General features: G+C 41.4%; 1 protein-coding gene across 2 annotated transcripts in view; it reads left to right on the plus strand.

Annotated features, from left to right (window-relative positions):
- Positions 1-3095: 3095 nt before the first annotated feature.
- The window catches only part of IRAK3 (interleukin 1 receptor associated kinase 3), a 49152-nt gene continuing 38973 nt past the window's right edge, over positions 3096-13274 (plus strand). For both annotated transcript variants that reach the window (XM_014587373.2, XM_006147277.3), the window contains exon 1: positions 3096-3369. In XM_014587373.2, the coding sequence (XP_014442859.1) occupies positions 3343-3369 (27 nt within the window). In that variant the 5' untranslated portion in view covers positions 3096-3342. The remainder of the gene's footprint in view (positions 3370-13274) is intronic.

A 13274-nucleotide genomic window follows, 5' to 3' on the forward strand; every position in this document is an offset into this window, starting at 1 on the left:
TGTAAATATTCCCAAGGTCATCAGCTGAGCACGAGGATGGGAAGGAGATGGAAAGTGGTAAAAGAGAACGCATGAAATAATTCTCAAGGTGACCAAAAGAATAAATGTACTAAAGGCACATACTGCCTGGCAGCATAACAGACCTACTTAACAGTCCTATCCCTAATTTTAAATGGAGTCCAATTAGTAAGATTTTGGATTTTTTCCAACTATATTCAGGTGCATGGGGATGTTGCCAAAAATTGGAAAATTGGATTTAATTTGGATGGTAGATTTGCCAAAAGAGTTCAACAAAGTAAAAAAAGAAGCAAGGTAATAGTGAGCATATGCAAGTTAATGATTATAATAATTGACCTTGGGCTTTATGAATAAGGAGAAAAATGAGGACATCAAAAGGGTGGGGCCATAAAAGAGGCAGCAAGATTTTCAGACATACTAGTGAGAGGGAAGGATTATTAGGACAAGAATACTGGAGAGAATGTGCTAGAAGGACAAGTGATCTGATCAGTGAGCAGGTTCATGAAAGAGACTTTATGGATGAGGTACAAATGTGCCAGTTATGACAAGTTCTAGGAGTTGCTCATGGAGTGAGTGGCTGAAATAGGAAATAGGGTGGAACACAAGCTCACTGGAGGGAAGGAGTTAGGAATTGAGAGACTAGGAGTTAGAAACATTATCATCTATTTTGCATATATTTGAAATCACCAAAAGGTAAGATAGGATTAGTATTGGAGAGAATGACAGTGAGCCAGGAGCTATGGAGTTTAACAATTAGAAAGAGTTGGAGTGTGGGAGAAAATTAGGTGACAGCAACAATGAAGAGTGGTGAGTAATAAAAACAGATATAAAGCATAAAACTCAAAGGAAGTTTAGGGAACAGGAGGGGACATGGTGGAATAATAACCACCAATACTGAAAAACACAGGGACTTTCATATAATCTAGCTCAGAGGTCCCCACCCACCAGGCCACAGACAAGTGGCGGTCCATGGTCTGTTGGGGGCCAGGCTGTGAACCGGTGTCGGTTTCTGGGCTGTGGAGCAGAGGGTGGCTTGCAAGCAAGGGAGGCTTCATCTGTGTTTGCAGCCACTCCCCATTACTGGCATTGCTGCCAGGGCTCAACCTCCTGTTGGATCAGTGCCAGTATTGGATTCTCATGGGAGGACAAACTATTGTTGTATGATTGTTTCATTGTATATTGCAATGTGGTGCATGGTAGATGAGGTGCAGTTGAATCATCCCAGGAAGTGTAGTTCCCCCCCACTTCCTCCTAACATCCCCCATCTCCCATCCCTAGAAGGATTGTCTTCCATGAGAGCAGTCCCTGATGCCAGGAAGGTTGGGAACACTGATAGAACTTTCACATAAACATCTGTGCTTCTTGGTAAATTAGAAGATTTGGTCAAGCAGGCCCTTTCTGACTACTTTTCTCAACCACAATAACTTCCTGGTTTCTCTGCATTTTTCAGTTCATATTTCATGCTGTAGTTATTCAAGAGCTACCACATAGTGATCTTGCCCCTTGCTCAGTGTCTTTAGACAGTCCCTTTAAGAGATACAGCACTACATAAATGTGTACAGACTGACAATAAACCTTAGTCCTTTGAACAAAAGAATGCCAGTATTCCTGCCCCAATAGAACCCGCTTTACCAACTGTCAGTGTGAAGATGAAGTTTATCTAGAAAAAAGACTATTATATGAAACAAAAAAATAAGGGTTGGAGGAAGCGGAGATGCTGCAGCTACTCCCTATTAACTAAGTGGCTGACTGTCACAAGACCTTTCTCAAGATAATTTCAGGTTTGTGGTCTCCTTTAGGTGACCACGCATCTTGCTAAACAGACTACCATGACTGTGAATAAAGTGTTCCAGTCAGCTCCTCTTAATGGACTCTGACCCAAGCCTGCAGGCCTCCACCATCTCTCAAGACTTTCCTCTTCACTTTGTCCAATGTAAGCTCTCTCAAAACAACTCACCTGTATTGTAGCCCTGGGGGGTCTGTGGACATGTTGCCATTTCCATCTGGCCATGCTACTGGTGGGTCTGACCTGATGCTAGTTTTATGAGACCAATAAACTCCCCTTTTCCTTATAATTTTTTCTTTAGTATTGTTCTTTTTGGCTCGACATCAAGTATGTACTGTGGAATATTTTAGCTGAAAATAATTTTTGGAAATTCAAGTAGGGATATTAAATGATAATATATCATCACTTTTGATCTCTCAGGGCTCTGTTTCCCAAAATTGCAACCTGAAGTGTTGCAAATTGGGATGTTGTTTTTTCAATTAATGGCTGCTGCCTACTCTTCCGGCCATAAAGGTTCAGATTCTTGACGCCTCTTTCGAAACTCTTCCTTTTTTCTTCCAATTTGTATCATGCCTATGGTAAGATATTACACTATAAACAGTAGAGGATTTCAAAACAACAGGCAGTTTTACTTAAACCTTGTGTTGAAAGTAAAGGAAGATTCTGTAGAGCACTTTGAGGAAGGAAAAAGTGGTCGAACAATATTTCATCAGGGAAGCCCAGAGGCAGAAACATGTAGTAAAACCAAACAGCAGCATGGAGGAGGTGGCACCTGGTGCGGAAAATGAACACAAGTTTACTCTGATTTGGTCTCTCTCTTTTTTCACTGTCGTTGCTGTTCATACCCATCTTCCCTATAATTGTCCCATATATATGCACATTTTCAACTGTTTAAACTCAGTAAAAGTGGGAGGAATGTGTACCACGACGTTTAGAGTGGGTGTCTCCACCTGAGTGTGGTTATGAGGGTTATTTTCTTCTATGGTTTTGTTTTGTTTTTGTTTTCTGAGTTTTCCAAATGTTCCTCAGGAAACAGATTCAGTACTTCTTTTCTGACAGAATGAAACAACACGAACTTATCCTGGGGCAGGCAGCGGGTGGGGTGTGCTCCCCGAGTCCCGCACTTCTGGTCTGTCTCCAGCTCTCACCCTCTGCAGTCAGTCCCCAGCCTAGAGGCAAGAAGGTGCAGCTCACTGGGAAGCCCAGGAGCACCGGCGAGCCAGGCCAGGGCGACCCGGAGCCCAGCCGGCCGGGAGCGGCGCTGTGAGTCACGTGGGGCCCGCCCCTTCCAGGGCTCCGGCACTGCGTGTCCTGAGGTTTTTGGCCGCCGTCGTGGCGGCAGGATTTCCGCGGTTGTGTAACGGGTCCTCACGGGCGTGTGAGGCCTGGACTCCGCATCTCTCGTGCGCTTGCCAGGAGGTCCGGCGGAGCCATGGCGGGGAGCTGCGGGCCCAGTCGCTCGCTGTCCGCGCACACGCTGCTGTTCGACCTGCCGCCGACGCTGCTGGGCCAGCTGTGCACGGTCCTGGACAGCTGCGATGGCGCGCTGGGCTGGCGCGGCCTGGGTGAGTGCCGGCGGGCCGGGGACAACGCGCCGACCCGGGGCCGGGGACAACGTGCCGACCCGGGGCGGGGAACCTGCCTCTTCCTCTGCCTGGGAAGGACGAAGAGACCCCCGAAACCCAGCCCCTAGCACCTCGTCTTCCGAGGAAACTTTGGGTAGCACTGCAACAGGGAGTGAGCCCAGGTTTGGGAAGGACAGATTCCTGCGGGACAGCATCTCATGTATATGTGCTAACCCTGCCCTGCTTGGCTCCTCGTATTAAAATAATGACGTACATAAGGTTTCTTCTTGCCACTGTGCAGAATCTTTCTAGAATATGATTTTCATATTAAACCATTTTTATTTCATTTATTTTGTTTCGTTTTTGATTTTGTTTTTGCTATAGGGCTTCTGTGCTCTCCAGAGAGAGACAGCGAGAGGGAAAGTGAGAAATCACTCCCTCCTGGGACCAGCAGTTGACATAATGGCTATGTCGCTGAACTCCCATTTAGTCTACCGGGGTTCGAGTCCCGGATATGGTAGTTTATACTCATGCCGCGCGCATGTGTGCCCAAGATCCCGAGAGGAGAATGGAGAAGGGATTGCGGCGCCATCCCCCTGAGAAGTGATTTCTCGCTTTCTCTCTCTCTGGCCACATTGTAATCCCTTCTCTTCCATTTTCCTCTGAAGATTTTGGGCATGGTGATTTTTCAAACTGCGGGGTTGGCCCTTAAACTGCAGTTGATCAAGTGGGAGTCCAGCGCCTTAACCACCACACCTGGCCCCAAATTAAACCATTTATAGAACTTCAAGGTATTTATCCTTTGGTGTTTTCAATGCACCCTCAAGTCCCCTACTTAAGTGAAATACTAAAGTACCATTTATGATTAATGTGCCTCTTGGTTGTAGTAATTATATTTATCTTGCTTATTTATTCAATCTGGTGGAATGATAATGTAGTCCAAAAAATGCTGTTCATTTTCTTAAAGAATTATTTTAACTTCATTTATTATTATTATTACTGAAATTTGACCAGAAAGAGACCGAGACAGAGAGAGGTAAAGTGAGAAATCGAGCCACCAGGTCTGGGACTTGAACCATGGTCAGCTGTGTGAGAATCCAGTGCCTTAACCACCATACCACCTGCTGGTCCGAAATGCTGTTTATTTTCATTTAGAAAATTGGCCTTGAAGGTTATTTTGTGCAGACTTTGGAGGGTTGAGGAGCTTGCCTGTTGGAAGTGTCGAGTGTAAACCAGAAGTAATCCAAACAAAAAAAATCTCTGTTTTGTTAAGTATAGGCATATTTGGTTAGATTTGATACTCTGTGATGTCACATTTAATGGGAGCCAAAAATAAACACAATTATGACAAACAATTTAGCTTTAATCGCCTGAAATAGCAATTTTTCTTACCAAGAAAAGCAGAAGACTTGTGATGAGAAAGTTTTGTTTGTTGTTGAATGATTCGGTCGTACTTTCTGGAATTGTGGCATCGGGTTTCTAGTTATATAAACATGGTATATCCATTTTAAGCCCTGTAATTTTTAATTATGGCCCTTTGGTACAAATCTCAGATAAGACTATTTGTCTTAAATATCTGAAAAACAGATTTCCAGGATGCATTTGTGAGGTGAAATCCTTTTTGAGATGGCCCGTGGCATGGGCAATATTTGCACCTTTAAACTTACTGGAGTCACCCAATTTGTGAAAGAAACATGTTTTTAGTCCAGTCTATCGATCGACTGGGGCCAGGTAGGTATCATACTTGAGCAAAGCAGGTTGGTGGAGAGATGAAAATGAAAGAACGTAAGGTCCCATCTGAAAGGGGTAGTCAGCGCTCGGTTCCTGATCCCTGCTGCTTAGGTAGATCAGTGCAATGTTGCTGCTCACTCTCTCTTCTTTCTCACCCTCTCTTCCTGAGTTACATTAAGCGCCACATATTCATGCTTTCCACAGGTTTTCTCATTTAACCTCTTCAGTCACCTTATGAGTTGGGTACTGTTATTGTCACCAGTGTTTTATTCAAGTGAGGAAACTAATACACATTCACCAAGTAACTTGCCCAAGTTTACGCAGCTGGAAGTGGCAGAGTCAGGATTTGAACCATGGCAGCCTGGATACAAGCAAGGCTTATGTTCTTAACCACAGCCACTTTACACTCTCCCCTTAATGCTCTGTGCTTTTAGCCTCCCTAAAGTACAACTATTTCCAGCATGAAAGAGCAGTTTCAGACATGTAGCACCTTTATTGTAGTTGTGGAAATGCATGAAGACCACCCAACTGAGAACAAGCGAAGGCTGGCAAAGCTAGGGACTCTGCCATCATTATTTGGATTTGACAAAGACTCAGAAGGTAGCCAGAGGAATGGAAAAGCTTTCTAGTGGGAAAAGATAGCTTCAGGTGAGCCCTGATCGAAGGCTATTGGCATGGGGAAGCTGTACGTGAGCTAGCTTGAAGGGGGACTTTTATGTGATTGTTTAGGAATGTGTATGTGACTTTCTCTGGTTAGTTCTAAATTGGAATTGAAACTAAAATTAGAGAAACTGTCCTTTATTTAATCAAGTTTTGACCATTTGAGGCTGACTGCTACGGGAGTTACTATTTGCCTTCCCAGACTAGTTGCTACAGAGAATAGTTTGGGTTCTTGGGCTGGTTTCTGTCTAGACTAGGTTGAGTCCCGGGAATGCTTGATCCATGTTGTAGGCTAGAGTTCTGTTTATATATTTTATAGAAAGTCTGGCCATTGTCCCTTTGCATATTCAGTGTCCCAAGGAGAAAGGATGTAAAATGTTTACTCCTTGCTACTCCAGCTATAATTCATTATGTAGAGAGATGTCTCAGTTCAATGTCTGGACCTGACCAGCTGCTTCACAAATTGTTGGCTCGTAAAAAGAAAAGGCTGGCCCAGTTCAGGGTGTCGAGGATGACTGTCTGTGTTAAACATTCTGAGAAAGGGGGAAGAAGAGGGGCTGGAGGGAAAATTTGACCTTTGAATGGGGAAGAAGGAGTGATGAAGGACTGACTCAGAAGACAGTCCCTTTTATGTTCATGACAGCTGAGATCCTGAATGTACAGAGGTCCCCAGATTTCATATATTATAGAAACAACTGTAATATTAATTGGTAAAACTGTCTCAAGCTGACCCTTTGCCTCAATGGTGTTATCAGGCTATGTTTACAAAGGCAGATGGTTAAGCAGTCCATACACTATGATCAGCATGTATGGGACAGTGTAGGGCAGCTGTTCACAAACTGGAGTCACCTGTGCTGTCTTTTAAAATAAATAATTGCCCAGGGCCCACCCCTAGAGCTGCTGACTTAGTAAGTCTAGATCAAGGGTCCAGCAAATTGATTTATTTATCACATTAGAGAGAGAGAGAGAGAGAGGGAGAGACATCCCCCCACAGGGTCTTCACATCATGATCAACTCCCTAGTCCCAGCAAACCAAGATTATGGGCCCATGCATACCTGACCAGCATGTTCAGGGATGTCGTGGGACATGAATCTGGAACCTATCCCACACTTGGGTTACCCCTGCACCATGGCCCATCCTTCATTTTCTGTCAAGCCTGTGAGTGAGTCTGATGTGTATCCTGATTTGGGAGCCATTGCTTAGGTCAGATTCTTTTCTTTAATAGCACCTTATCACAGTTTTTTTAAACTACGTTCTTACTACTTCACTCAATTCTTTTTATCTTTAGAGATAGTCTACATATTACTTTTCAAATCACTTCTGTCAAGTATAATTATGTAAAATAATGTAATCACAGGTAATATAGTCTCTGGATGATGTTATTAACTTTATGGCTTTGTAATAAAAGCAGGAGTCCAAATTGGGAAAGTTATTTAGCTTACAGACATGACAGCATATATACAGAACCTCTTGGGACAACTCATTTCATTACATTACCACGGACTCTATTTAAATTAAATTGTTTGAAGCAGTTTATACTATGAAACCTCCCAATACTTATAATACACTAAGACATAAACCCTTTTTACAGATACTACATAATAGGCTATATTCAATTTTCTCTCGAAACAAAAAAGAAATAATTGGACCAGCAGGTGGCATGATGGTTAAGGCACTAGATTCCCCATAGCAGACCGCAGTTTGAGTCCCAGACCTGGTGGCTTGAAAAATCACCCTGGACGCTTGTGCATGTCCAAGCTCAGAATCCGAGGAGAATGGAGGAGAAGGGATTGTGGCATGGTCATTGCTTCTTGGGGGTTAGTTCTCACTTTCCCTCTCACTGTCTCTGGGAAGCGCACACACTCTTTTGCAAAAACCTAAAGAAAAAAAGAAATGATCATATAAATTATGATAACCACTGAATCCAGTGGTTGGTTCTTGTCTTGGTCTTTTCCACACAGATAGATGATTGCTCATTCCATCTTCAAGCAATTTCTCTAATTCTAGAATCTTGCACTCTTTTTCTCTCTCTTCTTATAGATTCCTCTTTATCTTTTAGAGTGCCTACATTTAAAAAAAAACCCTAAAGATAAAATTACTCTGTGTGTGTGTGTGTGTGTGTGTGTGTGTGTGTGTATTTGAAACTTCAGTGGCTATGTAAAATAGTAGTAGTAGTAGTAATAGCTGCCTCCTATTGAGGGCTTGCTATTTGCCAGACACTGTGCTCAGCATTTTACATGGATAATCTTATTTACTTATCACAAAAATTTTATGGGGTAAGTATTCTTCCTATTTTTATTTTTAAAATAGTTAAACTGATTTTTAGAGAATTTAAGCAACTTTCTGTTAATCACAGTCTACTAAGAAGTGGACTAGGATTCTAACCAGATGATTGGACTCTAGTATATGTTCTTTTTTTAAAAAATTAAATTGAATTAAGCTTTAATTATTTTTTTTTTAAATTTTGCCAGAGCATGCAAGTTCATTAGCAAAAGACAGAGAGAGAATGAGGAAGCATCCCAGTGAGGGACAATCACGCCACAATCTCTTCTCCTCCATCTCTTCTGCCTGTGAGGCTTTCAGACACGTATGCATCAGTGTGTCTCTCAAGTCACGGGATCTGGGACTCAAACCATATAGTCAGCCATGTGAAACACAGCTGCCTTGATCACCATACCATGGGCTGACCCCTTTATTTTATTTTTAAATTTTAAATAGACTTTAGGGACCAGCAGATGGTGAAGTGGCTACGTCTGTCGCTGGACTACCATGTAGTCAACTGAGGTTCAAGTCCCAGACCCGGTGGCTTAAAACTCAGTGGGCGCATGTGTGTGCGTGTCCAAAATCCTGAGAGGAGATTGGAGGAGAAAGGATTGCAGAGTGTCCATCCCCCTGGGGGATGATTTCTCGCTTTCTGTCTCTCTGTCTTTCTGGTGAGCGCACATGCCCTATAGGAAAAATCTCTCGGGAACCAGCAGTTAGCGTAATGGCTATGTCGCTGGACTCCCACGTAGTCGACCGTGGTTCGCGTCCTGGACCCGGTGGCTTAAAACTCACGCCGGGCACGTGTGCGTACGTGCCCAAGATCCCGAGAGGAGAATGGAGGAGAAGGGATTGCGGCGAGACCAGCCCCCCTGGGGGGTGATTTCTCGCTTTCTGTCTCTATGTCTCTCTCTGTCCGGCGAGCGCACGCGCCCTATAGCGAAAAAAAAAAAACTCTCCAAAAAAAAAAAAATCTCTCTAAAATAAATAAATAAATAGACTTTATGTTTTAGAATGTTTAAATTACAGAAAAATCTGAAAGCTAATACAAAGAGTTTCCATATGCCCTATGTACTTTCCATATACTCTGCATCCAGTTTCCCTATTATTAATATGGTACACTAGTGTGGGATATTATTTATAATATTGATACATTATTATTAAGTAATGATACTTTACTCCAGCTTCATTAGTTTTTACCTAATGCCTTTATTTTTGTTCCAGGATTCCATCTAGGATGCCACATTACATTTAGTTGTTATATATCCTTCAGCTCCACTTCACTGCAACAGTTTCTCAGATACTTCTTTTTTTTTTATTTCTTTTTAAGTTTCTTTCTTTCTTCCTCCCATAAGCAAGAGAGACAGACTGTTCCTCCAACAGGGTCTTGATGCCATGATCCACCCTCAGCTTCGTTTAGCCCTGAATCATGTCCAAGGAGGTCTCTGGATGTGAATCCAGAACCTTTTATGTAGGTCAACCTTGCAGAGAATTCCCTTACTATTGTGCCAATCCTCAGCCCCCAACCTTTGCTCATTTTTGATGGCCTTGACAATTTGGACGAGTACTGGTTCGTACTTACCTACTATTTTGAAGAATATTCCTCAACAGATTTGTCTGATGTTTTTGTCATGATTAGACTGAGGTTATGGATTTGGGGGAAGAAGCTCAGAGGGGTGAAGTGCTATTTTCATCACATTGTATCAGGGGTACATGATGTTTATCTGACTTATCACTGTAGATGTTAACCATGGCCAAGGTGGTGCTTGTCAGGTATCTACACTACCAGGTCCAGGACTCAAACCGTGGTTGGCCATGTGGGAGTATCCAGCGCCTTAACCACCACGTCACCTGCTGGTCCCACATTTTTGTGTTGTATTATTGGAAGGAAATTTCTATGAGCAGCCCCCCCCCCGAAAGAGTAGATAGATATACTTCCCTTCCTTTCAGGCGGTGTAGAGTCCCTTGTTCTGTTGTTGTTATTATTGTCATTTTACCACTATATTATATAAATTCTGCCATCTTACAATGTTCTCTCTAGATCTCCTACTCTAAGCTACCACCCCATTTTTCTGTAATCTTTTATGATTAAATTCCTCAAAGGGGATACTTATACTCTTTTCCTCTTGTCTTGAACCCTCTTCAGTCTTTCATATCCTACTAATCCATTGAAATTCCTCTCATCTATGGTCACCATGACTGAATCCAGTGGTTGGTTCTTGTCTCCATATTTTTGACACAGCTGATTGCTACTCCCATCTTGAAGCACTTTCTCTACTTCTGGAATCTTGCACTCTTATTTTTGTTTCTTATAGATGGTTCTTTATCTTTCAGAGTGCCTTTGGGCTTAGTCCATGGAGCTTCTTGGTTCTGTTTATTTGCTATATTCATTACCTTATAAATTCCATCCACATGCTAACAACACCCAGATTTCTAGCCTAGATCTTTTTGAATATCAGCATTATCCACATCATCCACCTATTTGCCTATTTGACAGACATCTCCAATTTCACAGTCCAGAAATGCTATCCCCACTCTCTAGAAGTTTCCCCATTTTAATTATTGGCAGTCTCATTCTTCATTTGTCGGGCTGTAAATATTAATTTTGGGGAACTTCTCACTTTTTCTCACAAACCACATCCTGTCTCTCCGCAAATGATGCTACTGACTCTGCCTTTAAGACTTAATAATATGACCACTTCTTACCACTGCCACCACAGCCAGCCTGGTCCAAACTGCATTCACTCTTAGAAGTCTCCTAACTGGACTTCCTGCTACTGACCTTCTCCTCCCCAAGTCTCTTTTGAACACAGTGGGGAGTAGGCCTGTGAAAGATATGAAATATACTGTGTTAATACTCTGTTCAGAACCTTCTAGGTGCTTTCCATCTTATTCAAAGTCAACACTGAGGAACTACATGACATTTCTCACTTTCTTCTCCCTCTTATTTGTTTTTCTCTGACCACATTTGCGTCCATATTTCTTAAACACGCAAGGAACAGTTTTCCTGTAGGTAACCTTGAGGTTTGCTTTTTTGCTTCTTTCATGTTTTTGCTTAACTATTACCTATACTGACTAAAAATTAGAAATTCACATTCTCCCACTCCCTTCTGCTCCTTTCTTGCTTTGTTTTTCTCTACTACTACTTATTACCATTTATATGAATGTGTATGGTATGTATGTGTACATGTATGTACCACTTATAATACCACTTATTATGAATGTATATAGTATATGTGTGCACATATGCATTTATGTGGCTGTATGTTTGGTTATTGACCATCCAAAAATAAGCTTCATGAGGGCAGGAATTTTTATGTGCTCTATTTTTTTGTTGACTCTCCTCCCATCTAAAATTGTACCTGGCACAGATCAGGCATTTGGGGTAAATATCCATGTTTTGAAAGAACGGCATTGATTAAATATTCACAGTATTTTGGGGCAGAAACTTAGACCAAGCACTATACTAGACACAGCATACTGACTCTGTTTGTAAGGATTTTCCAATTTAATGCAGGAAACAGACCTATAAAAATGCTATCAAGACGTTTAATAAGAACAAATGGAGACATAGTATTGATTATCACCTGAGTTTGAAATTATACAACTTCCAAATTGTAGACTGAATATTGATATTGAGGGTGAACAGTTCTTAAATTCTTTCTTAAGCATAGTTAATGTTACTAGGGTTGAGGATCTAGCAGATGGCATAGTGGTTAGGTTGCTGGACCCCCCACATGGTCAACCATGGTTCAAGTCTCAGACCTGGTAGCTTGAAAATCATGCCAGGTGCATGTGTGTGCATGACTAAGATCCCAGGAGAAGAATGGAGGAGAAAAGATTGCAGTGTGGCCATCCCTTCAGGGTGTGATTTCTCACTTTCCCTCTCACTATCTCTATCTCTCTCCATTGAGCACCTGTGCCTTATGGTCTCTCTAAAAGAGACACCAAGACAGAGAGAAGGTTGCCCAAGAAATCACATACAGCTCTCTTCAGTTATGGAATATGAGGTATGGGGTATAAAAAAGTACACATGAGCTTAAGAATGGGTATGTTTTACTTTTTTATAAAAAATTATTGACTAACAGATTTTAATGTTTACAATATGGTATGAAGAATAGAGCTAATTTCACTTATAAGTTTTGTTATACTTTTTTGGAATTAAAATTATCTTTAATTTTAAAGGTTCTTTTTAAAAATAGCCTGATTTTTTTGTGTGTGTGCTTTATAGAAAGAAAGAAGACAGGCATTTTTCCTCTTCCCATTATCTAAAAACAAACCTTGTGAGAATTCAGTCTTAATTTCCTAGGGGTTTTGGCGACTGGTTCTATGCAAATACAGATTCCAAATAAGGGTGTATTGCGTTATTTTAAAAAACCCCTTCAGAGACTTATTTGCATATAGAGACTTGATTTCTGCAACCGAATTTCCTGGTGGTTAGCACTATCTAGACACCCTTGCACTCAAAACAACCTCCAAGAGCCTTTGACCACTGAATGATTATTAAGTGATCAGTATCTTCAGATAAACTGTTTTTGAAATTCTCAGACCAACTTTTTGGCTTGTGATGTGTCAAGATGTTGTTCAACAAAGGATTTGTATTCTGAACATTGGTTTTAAAGAATGCGTAACTACAGGACATTTCTCTTTAACTTATCTTTTCAGTTTAGAATGCTCTTAACTTTACCAACACAATTAGTCATTGAGAACTTTCCTCTTTATTTTTATTTGATTCATACTGTGAATAAATGAAGTCTTATATTCTGGAAGGGGAAAGTAAGGGAGAATTGAAGAAAACTCTGAATACCGAAGAATGTAATTAGCATACCAAGAGTATATTCATGATGCATCAAATGGGAGCTATTGTTTTATAGAATTTTATCTAACTGAATTATATATTTTATGGAGGCTAATAATACTCTTGAGTGGTGTTTCTATTCAGAATGCATCATCATTAGAGAAAAGCTATTAAGGTTGCACTGTGAATCACCAGTTAGAGAAAGAGAAAACATATTTCATCTCTGGTCCTGGAAGCAATCCGTGCATGCCAGAAAGTATCTATTTTAGCTGAACTTGGGTCATTCTTTCACGATGAACTTCTCCTATTAGAAAAATGCCTTTGCCTCATCTGGCTTTTCTTAGATTTAGTGCAAATGTGAGCCCTTTGCCCCTGTCAGTGTTAGCGAGTTAAAAAAAAAAAAAAAAAGCTTATTTGGCATCTGTTTATTCATGTTGCAGCTGACCCTCAGAA

This window comes from Tupaia chinensis, unplaced genomic scaffold, assembly GCF_000334495.1.
Source record: "Tupaia chinensis unplaced genomic scaffold, TupChi_1.0 Scaffold000208_1, whole genome shotgun sequence".
Classification (NCBI taxonomy): domain Eukaryota; kingdom Metazoa; phylum Chordata; class Mammalia; order Scandentia; family Tupaiidae; genus Tupaia; species Tupaia belangeri.